The 14,589-nt window shown below is 42.9% G+C and overlaps 1 protein-coding gene across 2 annotated transcripts in view; it reads right to left on the bottom strand.

Annotated features, from left to right (window-relative positions):
* Positions 1–14,245, bottom strand: part of nova1 (NOVA alternative splicing regulator 1) — a 32,670-nt gene extending 18,425 nt beyond the window's left edge. Inside the window, exons 1-2 of one of the 2 annotated variants that reach the window (XM_050035755.1) lie at positions 13,566–14,245; positions 4,952–5,095 (exon numbers count right to left, since the gene is read on the bottom strand). In XM_050035755.1, coding sequence (XP_049891712.1) covers positions 4,952–5,095; positions 13,566–13,740 — 319 coding nt within the window. In that variant the 5' untranslated portion in view covers positions 13,741–14,245. Of the gene's footprint in view, positions 1–4,951; positions 5,096–7,704; positions 8,008–13,565 lie in introns of those variants that run through there. The other variant, XM_050035765.1, reaches the window with a different exon arrangement.
* Positions 14,246–14,589: the final 344 nt, after the last annotated feature.

Genomic DNA, 14,589 nt, shown 5'->3' with positions numbered 1-14,589 from the left:
TTCATTTCACAGATAGTTATACATCCTTAGTCCTTAAATTCATTATGAACGTGGACTTAAAATCATTGTTTTATTTTATGGCCTTGCTGCCCTGGCTTTTGGCCTTTGTGCCCTCAAAAAATTGACAACACAAAAGGCCAAGTGGCCTTGCCCCTAAAATGATGAAATTCCAGGCCTGGAGGCTCAGAGAGAGAGAAAATTGACATCAAGATATGAACATTAATAGAAATGTACAGGAGAGGCGTGTCTGTGTTTGATCAAGGTGGAGCTCCACAGGTTAACATGGAGGACAGAGAAAAAAACAAGTCAGTCTTGGCTGTAGTTTGCAACTAAGGGACGGACAGTGTGTTGTTAGCAATGGTATTAAAGAGTAGGGACCACACCAGCGTCCAAACAGACTGAAGTGACATTTGAATGCTAAAAGTCAAACTTGTGATGTCATAGGGTACAATGTCTGAAGCTGCTCCACAGACAATGAATGGGGAAAGATGTTGTAGATGACACTGGGGGCACACTGGGAGAACACTACATAGGATAACGCACATTGGGTATAAAAAAGAAAACATTCTGTGGGTCCACAAAATCAGTCTCCCATTCATTGTCTGTGGAGCAGCTCCAGACTTGATACCCTATGACATCACAAGTTTTAGACTAATTACTCTGGTTTCTGGCTTTGAGAGAAGGGTAGCTCATGTTCACAAATGACGATGGTAATAGCATGTCGGAATTCTTAATTTAGGTGGTGTTAACCATTAATGTGCTGCTCCTGACCAGCTAATTAGCTAACTATCCAGCTTGGTAACTGACATTAGCAGTGCACTCTTCACTGGTAAACGTTTGTTAGGTCACTTGTTCAACAAGCCGAGGTGAAGGAGTTTGTGTTCATGTTTGTAAGTTAGCTAGATAAAAAGGTGACCTTAGCAGGAAAGCTACAATGGGCTGTTATTCAAATTGGGTTGTCTGAGGCCCTTGTGTTGTGTATCAGGCTGCTGATTTATAGAAACGGCTGAGATTTTGACTTTATGTCTGCTCCTGACTTGGCATAAGATTTACACCAGGCCTTAGTGAGAAGACGGCTTAGAGACGGATTTAAATTTGTGTGTCAGCTCTATGCAGAGCCCACGCCGTAGCCTACACATATGGCCTACACCGTTGTGAACATTTCTACTTGTGTGGTGGTGTATCTGCAGTTACACCTCCAGAACTCTAGTCAGCGGTGAGGTTTCTGTGAAGTGCTGTAAAGTTTAGTTGATTCAAAATACACATTAAACATGGTTAAACTGTGACTGTGACAACGTACAAGTACACAAATTGGCTTCACTATAACTCGCAGGACACACAGACAAAGCACTTGTCTTTTGCTGGACACATTTTCCCAACAAATACAACATGCTAATATTATTAGCACAAGCCTTTGGTATTTTAGATTGTATAAATTAGCCTAGCAGCTAGAGGAGACTTCCTCTACTCATATCAAGCCAGGGACAATAGTAGCATTTCACAAAAGGAACATTTCACAGCAGTAAAGTTACAAAATTCTACTTAATTACAACTCCCAATGTTCACTGGCAAAACAACTGTATGATACTAAACACGTTTTCCAAACAAATACAACATGCTAACATTATTAGCACAAGCCTATTACATTGTATAAATTAGCCTTGCAGCTAGCAGAGATTTCCTCTATTGAAATGAAGCCAGGGACAACAGCAACATTTAACAAAGGTAATGTAACAAAATTCCACTCCATTACAACAAATGGTTTTCAGCTTACAAAAAAAGTCAGTAGGTCTGCATCACCGCAACATGTAGTTACATTGCTGGGGAGGTGCATGTCAGGCTATGGTGTAGGCTATGGCGTAGGCTCTGTATTGACACAGAGACTACGCAGTAAGTTCAGCATCGATTCGACCAGGCTAAGTCAGTGAGGTTAACACTACTACTACAAATTGACGGAGCTATCAACTACAACCAGGAAGAGCTGTTGTTCGCAGGAGCCACATACATGAATCTGAACAAAGAAAAAGGCTGCAGTTTCCACTAGTTTGAATTCCCCACTCATGATGTCATCCCAGGTAGAAGTGATACTATCCCACAGAGAGCGTAATAAATACAGTATATACTGTGTATGGAGATACAGTTGAAAAACAACAAATAGTGTCTTTGCTGTAGTTTTTGTCTGCTACTCACTTTATACTCTTTGGAATAGTGGTGTTTTCCAGTATGAGGTCACATATTGTGATTGATATTTTAATATCACATAATGGGAACCCATGGTACAATGCTACACCCAGTGTTTCTATGACATCACAACAGCCCCATCTGTCGTGCTGTACAAAGTAACTCAATACATGTACTTGGCTGGAGACCAGCTGCACCAAGCAAAGTGTTTGAAGTTTTGTTTCTAAGTTTATGTTCAAATCGTGAACTCCCACAGCTCTCTCGGCAGCTGCTTAAATATGCGGATGTGTGTAAGTAGGTGTGAGTAGGTGTGTGTATGTGCTGAATACACAGTACGAGTGGGTGAATGCACAGCGTGCTGCACTTATGGGGGCTCGAGTAATCCAGCCATGCCACAATTCAGATGGGTTCAAACCCAAAGATGAAAACAAAAACAGTCATTGCCCATGCGTTAAGAGGCAAGCATGCAAACATTTTTTTAAGAGAAGTATGATGTCATCTTATCTGGCCTGAACTCTCCCAACTACCAGGAACCAAATCTGAGAGAAACAGTGAGTGGGGAGGAGGAAAGAGGAAACTTGGCGTGTGTTGGAGCAGCTTGAGTACAGCTGGGAGAGGGGTCATGTCCACAGAGAGAGATTGAAACAGGCTATTTCTGGGCCTGCCCCCCTGTCCCCTCACTCACATACAATCATGCATCATCCACACCCTTCACTATCTTTGCTCATCCATCTTAGTCTGCCACAGCAGAGCCCAGTTGTACAGTTCTTATCAAGACCTTTCAATTCATGGTCTCATGTCTTACACTGACGAATGGTAGATGTGAGGTGGGTGGGAGTTACAGAATGAGCCATCACAGAAAGGGTTGCAGAAGAAAATGGCTGCATCAGTTGTTGTCCCTTGTTTTCTCTAGTGTGCGATTGAGCCATAGTTGGAGTGTGCTCAGGCTGCCGCAGGATGAGAGGTGAGGGCGTGAACTGTGTGTAATGATATTAGCATGCTATATTAGCCCAAATCACAGCTTGTTCAACAATGAAGCAAGGTAAAACAGATGTAGCTAAGTTTGACATGCCGACTTGCTTGCCTCTAAAATTCAGGACAAGATTTTGTATTAACATCTATATGCTGCTGTTACAAACTTCACCAAGTTGTCTATACTCATACTTAAACTATAGAGTTTTTTTAAGCTCTACTGACTTCCCAGAAAGAGGCACTCTCAGCTATTGTGCAGTGTACAGTAGCAGTCGTTTCATTTTACTTGTGTGGGCCAGAACAACCACCCAATCAAATCCTTGCCAGCACCCTCTCCCTGAACTCCTCTTCTCACTCATCACGATAATGAGTAGGGGGATGGGCAGAGCAGGTGGTGGCCTATGAACATATCCACAATCCAAAGAGAGAAATAAGGATACATATAACTACTTTCATTTGTTTCCATGCCAATGAAGTAGCCATTCGTCATTCCCATATACATAGTTGGTCTTGAATGTGGAGAATTTCAAGCTGTGCCCTCTGAACACGCGTCCTTCCATCATGGCGAACAGAGACATGTTGGAAGAAAAAGTGCAGGAAAAATATTTGCTAGCACATCCTTCTTTCCCTCTCCCCAGTGCTTAGTAATTCTTTGCCACGATTCTGTCAGTCCAATATATCACATGTAACTCCCCACAGAACAGCTCAAATTCAAACTGTGTTGTGCATTTTTACTGTAGATGGTGTGATATTTTGTGCTTTAAATAATTTAATAGATTCAATTTTTTCAAATGATGGAAAATTAAGTTCTGGGGAACAATGTTACTCTGCCTTTGCAGTTGTATAGTGATTGTTGCTTTAAGGCAAGAGAACTGACCACGAGCTCTATAATTTAAAACCATCTGTAGTATTTCTCATGTACACATTTTGTACTCATATTTCCTAAGGCATGTGCATCGCTACCTATTTCCTATCTAGAGATAATTACATGTTCTAAATATGTAAACAGTAAAAAGTATACTACTACAAAAGGATTATTTGCTTGCTTCAGTTATCACAGAAAACATCTGGGCCTAATAAGCAACGAGATGCTCAGTACCTGTTACTTTTCAGCAGGTTGAAGCCTCCTCTGAGGCATGAAGGACAAACACCCAGACTCCTCTACGACTTAGGAGTTTGTGTTTGGAGGATAAGATGGTTTGGCTATGACCTCCATGTGATAGGGGTCACCGAGCTGCACAGCAGCCTTTTCCTGTTGCCATTTCTGAGTGAGGCTCTCCAACACAATAATTGCTTTTGATGTACGCTACATGTCCTCCATGTCATAGAATCTGTGCTGGTTTTTGGGGGGAATAAATGGCAACCCCATGCAATTTTCCCAGAAAAATGAGTGAATGTACCCAGATGAAACAGTACTACTATAAAAGCAAGCAAAGCCTGCAATGACGGGTGCAACCCGCTAGCCAAACAATTTAATTGAAACTGAAATTGCCTGCAGACTTAAATGCTGCGTCTGACAGCTGTAACATCTACATGCATGTTTAGTCCCTCAAGGACACAAGGATAATCAAGTTTAAAGTGTTTACGATTGGTTTGTGATTAAAAGGGGCTGCAATTACTCATGGGAAGCCAAATGAAGAGGACATATCAAATGCTCTCTTGCACTAAAGCATCATTCCTTCAGCTAGGTAATGAGTCAGACCTCTCCTCTCATACATATATTTATATATATATATATATATATATATATATAAATATATGTATATATATATGTACTGAGCATTCATTCTTATCTTACCTGGGTAGAAGTCTTTGGATTTGGACAGCTTAATGGTGGCACCCGTCTCTTTCTGCAGTTGTACGATGGTCTGGCCGCCCTTGCCAATTATAGAGCCGGCTGCATAGCTGGGGATCAGCACCTTCAGGAAGTACTCACCCTCCTCTGGGGGAGAGACACACAAAGTGGGAAAGGGTCACATCTTGTAAAGTAGCTCTGCACATCATCATATTGGTGCCCAACCCCCAATACCCTGAACAAGCAAAAATCCACAATGGGGGTACACAGCTTTGACATATATATGGGGAAAGGCAATCACATGATCTTGTGTCTGTATTCCTCTGTTGAAGGTAAGTAATCTGGAAGAAGCTTTGTAGGTTCTTTGTAGCTTTCAGTGCATTCACATTTTATCAGACTGTGACATGTTCTGTGTCCTGTCCCAGATTTCTTGTAGAGTAAATGATGACCTCCTTTCCAGTTTGCAGAGGTCTAATTTTAACAGTTTTCAAGGAGTTTTAGAAAACCTCTGACTAAATACAAAGCCAGGTCCAGTGTTACTAATCATTCTTCACACATGAATAAAAGGAATGTCAAGTTAAGAGCTCGGTCTGACTGCAAAACAGCCTGTATGCTCTGAGAAAGAAAGTTACACACAGAGGACTAAATGCAAACACATGAAGTCATTATCCATGCAGTTCATGAATGCCAATACAGAGTGATCCTTTGTAATTAACAGACGTGAGAAGAACATATGGGAACCAATCCCACAGATTTGTTCAAAGGGTATACTGCCAAGATGGTCTAAATCTCCTCCATTTTGGAAGGGGCTTCTGTGGCTTACAGTGGCTTGTAGCAGTCAGTGATTGACAGCCCGTCAGTTTGAAGAATTTACAGACAAACGTTTCTCCCTGTCAGTTGGGAAAGTTCCTTTTTCCTACAATGCTAATTAAGAATTAATTAGCAGTGAAGTGGGCAAAGTGTCTGTTGAAGAAAACCCTGATCACATTGAGTGTTCTAATCTAGTAAAAAGCAATCAGCCACATATTGAGCTTGGACCTGAGCATAATTAAAGAACCTGCCAACAATACATCAAAAATATTATATTTATAGATGTGGAGTGGCTGTGATTACACACTGAATTCCAAATATTATATGGATGACATCATGGTAAACACTTAGTACAGGTACGTTCTTAGCACTGGTCCAAATAATCTCCTCTGCATGCTGATTTCGATGCAATGACGTCATGTTCGATCTTTTTCAGCTGCCTCAAGGGTGACGTCACTCGAGCGAGCAGAGATGTAAAAAGGCACTGTCCGTCTCTGTAGCACGAGATATCTCATACGTTTTCAAGTGTAGTAAGATACAGATTTTCGATCGCAGATGCCAAAGCCCCACAGTCTGTCACCATGTCACTGCATCCTATGTTATGTGGAGGGTATCAAATGTGGGGGCTTGTCTGGCATGATGGGGACGAAAGACGGATGGATGGAGGTGGACCGCCCTGCACTAAGACCAACCTGTTGCCTCAGTAATGCACTCATTAGATTCAGATGTGAATGAACATGGCACTGTGACATTAAGGAATTTCACAGCCTACAAGGAGCTCTTCTCCTTATTGCATTAATATGCCCCTCATGTTCCATTCAGACACAGGCTTGTTTTTGTGCACATCACCCATAATCAATGGCTCTGACAAATAATGCGGACAATGATATGATTGTTAATGGAATTTCACTTTTGGTTTAGATCAATTAGCCACAGTTGTGGCGACAATCCCAGAACATATTGTACATAATTTACAGGAAAGCACAGAGATAATATTTACACCACCATCAAGAGCTAGTAAATATGTCAGGTGCCGGTCAATATGCCATTTTTCTGAGAACATCCTAAAAAAGAAATAGGAGATAAATCTCTACATAGACATAATATAACCAGCTATGTGGCTATTGTCTGATCTTTACATTTCATGCTATATTGCAGTCATCTCTCTGCTTTTCTCACAATGAACAACAATAAAATGACCTTGGTGAGAAAATAAAGATCATGCATGTCTGACAAGGTTGCCGTAAAGCTTCTGAGCCCTCACTCCTATCACAAGATATCTGATACCAAAGCCATACAAAGAATTTATATGAATGACGCTGATTGCAGAATCCAAACATCCAAAGACCTGTTGTTGACAGACAAGCCAAAACCCACTGCGTAACTTTCTACTCATCTTCAACCAGAGTAAACCCAGCAGGGGAGGAAGCCACTAAGACTCCCTCCGTCGCCCTCACAGCCACGTTTGCTGTCATTAGTCAATAATTAATTCTGTCCTAGTGTCTGAGATCACAGTAACAGGTTTTAATGGCGTCATGTGGTAGAGTAAACATGGCAATCTGTTGCTGCAATCCGCCAGGGAACAGGAGCAGTGGGGCACATTGGGAAGCTGAGCCAGTGGGGTGTTAGTTCAAACCCCTGCTTCCAATACTGGAAGGATGGCTTGGAGGAGAGACACGGACGCTGAGCCAAATGTGTTTAGTTAAGTCACTCAAGGGGGGTGGGTCAGGAGGAAATGCCTTGTGACCGTCCTCCCTCCTTCTCACTACCCCTCCAAGTACCCATTCTGCATTTCAATGGACTAACCTGGTGCTGACAGGCGGCAAGGACGATGGAACAAAAATGAGCAAGAATGGAGAAATGAGCTTAAGGTTTATGAAATTGCACGTATGGTCTAGCATGATGGATAAATTCAACAAGTCAGACAAAAAGAGTTTGAGGCTTACCCATTCTGAGATCTGCTGCTTCTCAAGTCCTCTGTCAGATCGCCATCAATGCCAGGGCACAATCTCTAAAGGGGATCTGAACATTAGCCTAGGCATAGGTGCAATGGTAGTGTTGAGGAATGCGGCCAGTCGACTTTTTCACCGAGGTCTAATTCATCAGTGAGTGCAGAAAAGAGATTTCACCGCAGCATCCGAGCCATGCCTGCAGCTGGCCAGAGCCTCAATTGTCTGAGAAAATGCTAATGCAGGCTCTCAGTGTTTTCAGTGAAAGACGGCACGCATTGTTCAAGCCTGCATCGGTTTGAAGGGGGGGGGTCTTCCCTGCCGCATCACCCTTTTCACTGCTCTCATCCATATTCATCGAGTGGCCTGTCCGTCTGCAGCAGCACGCAGGACTGACACCTCGCTCGGCCAATGGGTAGCCTCCTCCCTCCAGCACGTCATGTCCCCACCCCCTGATGCTGGTCCCAAAAAATTGAATTTTCTCCCCTACTCCGCCTCTTTTGACGCAGCACTATAAAGTATGGCAGTCCATTCACTCACTTTTTTTTAGTGGAAAGTGACAAAGGTGAAGTGGCTGGGGAAGCAGGCTTCAGCGGTGAATGGGGAAGCATGTAGAGTGACCTTCAACAGTGGCTGAAGAGGTGTACGGATCACATAAGCAGATGATGAAGGAGGTGGAGGAGGAGTGATCTGAGACAGCGTGCCTTACGCCACCCACCCTTCTTTCCTCCTTTCCCCCACCCCCAATCCCTTAGACGGCCATGTTTGAGAGGGCGGAGGGGCTCATCAACCATTGCAAATGGCAGTGCCGCAGAATGGTGGAGGGGGGTGATGAAGCCAATCACTACGCCTATAAATCTTACACCGAGAGGTATCTTAAGTGACTGAATGTGCATAAAAACTGCAATGTGCATGTGTGTAAGTGTCTGTGTTTGGACACGGGGGGTCCAGCTTCATTTAATAGTGCTTTCCAGGGAACCTGTAAAAAGGGAACTCCTTTTTCCTGGCTGCTGATTAGTTTCATCCACAAATCAAACCCTAACATCGTGGCCCGTTTGGTTTTGGAGCGAATGCCTTCCAGAAAATTCTACCAGTCTCATTCACTGCGAGATGCTCTAGTATATAGACACAGCCTCCCTGTAGACTCCACTCCCTCTCACGGTCTATCTATCTCTCCTTTTCTCTCCGCTTTGCTCTGTCTTCATTTCTATCGCTCTCTCTCATTCTCTCTTTCACTGCCACCTGGCAAATTCACAGTCCGCTCACGTCACATCACTCTGCAAGGGCACCTGTGTCCTTCCCACCAAAAATTAAAAAAAATACAGCTCACATTCCTGTGCCAACCTTTCCATTAGTAACATTACGAGATCATACCTAATCCCTCAGCCACACAACCTTTTGGAAGGCACATGCTTGCCAGCAACATGGGCTCAGAGTATGGGTAATTAGAGAGAGAAATGAATGAAAGATGTTCATTTTGAGGAGAGAAGGGCAATGCTGATAAAAGAGGAGTAATTTCCCTCATTCAGTGTCCACAGCTCTTAATGCACAACGAGGGGCTCAGCTTTGAGAGAGCACAGGCTTTCTTCTCTTTGTTGTAACTGCCAGTCATGTTAATGATCAGTTCGGTAGGAATAACGTGATCAATATCAGACGTAGTCGAGGGGTTGGTGATTACAGGGACAGCTGAGGATTATCAGGCTGTCTACCACTATTGCCAGACAAGCTGTGGGTTTGCAATGCTACATCAAATGCATGTAGATCACATGAAATTGGAGGTGATGCTAAAACACATTACATAAAGCACAGGGTGACAAGATATTTATGAAACATCTGTTTTGTGTGGGAGTCATTACAAATGGTCTACATGTGCCTTTCAGGTGAACATATACAGAGAGCTTCGGGTCCTGAGCTCAGACTGTAGTACCATGGTTCAAATTAGCCTCAGATACTTATCACAATGACCAGAAGATTGCTGAGTATTGCATTAACATATATTGCGATATATTGCTACTTATTCCCTTTTTTCAACTGCTAATAATGTCCCCAAAGGAAAACTTTGTCAACATCTGTATTATCTAATAAGATAATGTTTTCAGTCTGTTCATCTCACTTCAGGCATTTTTATTGCAGCAAAATGTCTCTATTGGATTAAAAAAGCAATTGATTTTTCTTATTCTAGCAGGCTACCAAAGGTTTGATTTGTGTTTGTAATTTTAATAATTTCTACAATAAAGAAATCATCACTTGGCATGCACTGATAGGATACTGGCACACAAAAATATTGTGATATTGTGCTGTACCGATTACCCCCCCCCCCCCCCGGAACCCTACTGTAGGCTGTTGTGTGAATGTAGATGCTGCTTGCCTCAACTGTTCAGATCAAACTATACGTTAAATAAAATGTACATGTAGGAAACACTCATTTTAGTATAAACCATTGGTTCTTAAATGAGTTAAACTCCACTTACTGTGAGTTTTTCCAGTTTTAAACAAAAGTTAACAGATGTTCTTACCAAAAACACAATTTTAACATGTCCTGATGCCTTTTTATCTGCATGTACAGTATGCACATATCTGTACATTCCACTTTTCCTTTTTGATGCCTGGACAGTAGTTTTTATTCTGTATTTATGATGTATTGTTTTGTATTTTATTGTACATATGTAATCGACATGTACTCGACCTAACTTGTTGCCTTCTTGACCGGGTCACCATTGAAAAATAGATTTTTGTCTCAAATGGTTTTTATACAGTTAAATAAAGGGTACATTAATAAATAAAACTAAAATTTTAAGGGGAAGTATGCGGCAGTTTTATTCCTTTCTGACACTTTAATGTCAGCATTAAAAGACACAAATTGAATTTCCAGTTAAAAATCTGGGGCCATGGTTGTCTACAGTGATGCAGGTGCTGTGCTGGACCATCGTGGTGAAGAGGGGGCTGGGCCAAAGAGCAAAGCTTTCAATTAACTGAACATCTACATCCCAACCCTCACTTATGTACATGAGCTTTAGGTAGTGACCAAGAATGAGATCGCGGATACAAGCAGCTGATATGAGTTTCCTCTGTAGGGTGGCTGGGTTCAGTCTTAGAGACAGAGTGAGGAGCTTGGACATCCAGAGGGAGCTCCGAGGAGAGCTGCTGCATGTTTGTGACGAAAGGGGCCAGTTGAGGTGGTTCAGGCATCTGATCAGGATGCTTCCTGGGCGCCTTGCGTTAAAGGTGCTCCTGGCACATCCAACTGGTAGGAGACCCTGGGATAGACCCAGAACACACTGGAGGGATTATACATCTCATATGGCCTGGGAACGCCTCAAGATCCCCAGGAGGAGCTGGAGAGTGCTGCTGAGGAGAGGGATGTCTGGAGTACTTTGCTCAATCTGCTGCTCTCATGACGCGGGCCCAGATAAGGGGATCAAAATGTGTCCACTTTTGTCCCACAATGCACAGGATATGGGCAGTTGGACATTAATGCTTACAAATGGAATTTCTCATTGTTTTCCTTGATGAAGGGGTTGGGTATTCAACACAAATATTATCCTGTTCAGGAAGCCATCTGAAACACCTTTGCCTCTGAGAAAACAAGGCAGCCTCAGTTAGACCACCATCAGGACACAACCAATTGTGCAGCAGATTTTACAGGTACAGCAGGGCTGTGGTGCAGAGATGCTTAAAAGAACATGGAGTGATGCTGATAAAACGATGTATAATTCCATTATAGAAATGACAGAAAAAAAAGTCAGAGATGTCTGTGTGAATTCTGTATTTTTAGCATTAAGATCTTCCAAATGTAATTTCACACCGTCTAGCCATTCATATCACCTGCATATTGGATGGGAAGATCACAGTGAAGTCTCTGTGCTGCAACTGAATGGTGAAAACTCGAAGCAGGAACACCATGTGACTTCTCTGTTCTACAGTGGCTTTGGGGGTGCTAATGGAGGACACATGGGGGGATGAATCTGCTCTAAAATGTTGTCTGGTGGCACAGGGGTCCTCATGTGCCATGCTGAAATGATATTTCTGAGGTGCAGTAAAAAAAACACACTCATGCTGTTAGAAATAGGATATAGTGCTGCTATCATTGACACAAAGACAGACAAAGCACAATTCACTAACATATGGTGAAGAAACTGCCTGTTCTCCACAGACGTCTAATTAGCATTAAGTTCTTGAATAAGTGGTCCCTATGAGCTGCAGACCATAACAATCACAAGCTAAAATAAGACGTACAAGCTGCACAGTAGCTGGCACACTGAATCAGCCGTCATCCTCACCACTGCACTCCGACATCTTACTGACGATGAGTAATAAAACAAGTGTGCACACACCTCCTTGTTGATTCTTTATTGGCTGCCACTATTTGTCCTCCACAAAAAGAAATCAGGTTCAATTAGCTAAGATGGCGCTGCAGTGTAGCTCCCCCCCACCACCACCAAATAGCTCTCACTATTCTCACCACTCACAGAGTTTCTGTGTTACATTTCCAATCTATTATGTTCATTGAATTTAAATTCTCATGCACAAACAGATGGAACCAGCCACCAACACCCCACCCAAAAAATACATCTGCACCACCCAGCTCTGCCTGTTGAGCACTTCCTTGTTTTTAATTAGCATTTTAGTATTTATGAATTTCACCACCATAGAGTGTGCTGACAGTTCAGACAGCCTAAACGCTGGTATGGCAAACATCATGACAGGCTAACAAAAATACCAAACAGATGCTGAGATTTGGCTCACCCAACAACCTATAAATAACCTGACTTTGATAGGAATCTAGGCTACAAGTGGGGATGAGTGTACCCTATCTATACCGGGTTATATGATTTTCACTGGGTGGTTTTGCTGCTTGGCTCACCTCAATATTTGTACTTAAAAATGCACACTTGACTCCAGAAAGTGTTAATTTGACAACTCTGAAAAAAATTCAGCCCTGCAGCAAAAGGGATATTCACTAAAATTTCCCAGAGCCCTGACACTGAATCTACAGTCTTTCATGAACAAAAGAGCACTGTAATTTCTTGTTCTTATCTTGTCACCATTCACAAATCAAGTAGTTCACCTAATATTTGGGCATATTAAGCCATTAAGACATTATAAAGCTTTGGTATACTGTTTCAATGAGAGACATGTCTGTGCTGTACCAAGACTCATAGTTGAGGGTTTCCCAAACTGCAAGATCCAGGACTCATAGGAAATATGTCTGACTTCACTATTGACTCACAGGTTGTTAGTACTACAACAAACTGCAGTGACATTTCTGTCATATATTCTCTGTGTTTCTACTCCCGTTATCTGTCACCAAAGGCCTCCTCACACAGTGCTGCTCAGGAACATTGCAGATTTATCTCTGGCCTTTGGGAATCCCTGTCTTACACTACAACCACAACAACACACTGAACACTGATAAACAGCGAGAGGGTTCTCGTAAACACTTCTATTTTAATGTTAAAGCCTCTACACACATATCATCACTTGTCGGAATCAAAGCCTCTATAGCGTATCTCCAGATGTGGAGCAGAGAGGTGATGGGGTTCAGATTCAAAGCTGACCTGAGGAGGCCACTCACTCAGTCAGGATGCCTGCTCTCCCTGCTGGGATAAGCAGCATATGAGCCAGTCAGTGTTTCAAAGTGCCAAATGCACAGGTGCTGCATGTTAGAGCCTAACATGCAGCCCCAATCTGCTCCTATGCTGCATCTAGTTTCTTTGCATGCAGTGAGGGGATACTGACGGCAGTATTCTTTCTGGTGTACTTCCACCAATGCATGCAAAACCTTCTGCAACAAACCGATTTGACTTCATGTGGAGGAGACACGGCGGATGAGCTGGTTTTTGTTGTGTATCTCTTACCTCCAGTGTTGGTGCGCTTGGTACAGCCGGCCTCCTCCGCCGGAGTTTCCAGCGGTCGTTTGCGGGAGTCCGGGTTATCAGCCTCCAAATGGGGCTGTTGCAGGCTGTGGAGGTTAGGATTTGAATATATCCCGTTATGGTCCACGGCTGCTCCGCCACCACCAGCCATCATCATCTTTTCCACCCGGAGCTGTAGATAATTTTGCGCTATTCCGGCTCACACACACACACGGCGCCCTCACCACCACATAGCCTGATAACGCGCACCGCGATATGAACGACAAGTTTTGGGGGGCTCCAAACGGTCTCAAAGGGATCAGAATGTCAGACAACACCGGGATCGAGGTCTCCTCTTTCCGCCGCGCGTCCCTCACAGAGCTAAATATAAAAATCCCAATGAGTGAAATGCGCTCATTTAACGCGCTCACCGTCGCTCCAGCAGCATGCTCTTTATTGTTGACGCGCAAAACAACCCCGCGCCTTAAAATAAAGCTGCACAACAGTGTGAGAGCCGATCAGCCATTAAAACAAGTGCAACAGCTTCGCAGAAACAAGGTGCTGGAACACAGCTTTCTGAAGTCATCTTCACGTCATGTGTCTCTGTTAAGTCCTCAGTGTGATAAGTGCAGCTGTTGTTATTGTTGCCTTTGTAGTGCGAGACAGGAGAAATATAGTTTGAGAGCTCCAGAGAAGACCACAGTGCCACTGACCGGCCGAAAGACGAGGCCAATAAAGAATGTGTGAAGCAACTACAGACTGAAGCACTGCTCTTCCATTTCACCTCATTTTCTCTATTAAACTATTTGAACTGTTTTTTTAAGCTGACCTACGTGTTTCTTACATTACTTTGCTACTTTGTTTTTTCTTTTACTTAACTTCGTATTCTTATTCTTACTTAACCGCAAAAATAAAACACCAAATGAGAACAGCAGTGGGGCCTTTATGATTATGTGATACTAAGCAAAAACATCTGATCTCATGTTAAAAATTTCATTAAATAAATTCTTTTTAAACTACATTAATA

This window comes from Epinephelus moara, chromosome 3 (genome assembly GCF_006386435.1).
Source record: "Epinephelus moara isolate mb chromosome 3, YSFRI_EMoa_1.0, whole genome shotgun sequence".
NCBI classification, from domain to species: Eukaryota; Metazoa; Chordata; class Actinopteri; order Perciformes; family Serranidae; genus Epinephelus; species Epinephelus moara.
The sequence above is the reverse complement of the archived record's forward strand: the minus strand, read 5'-3'. Positions and strand labels throughout refer to the sequence as shown.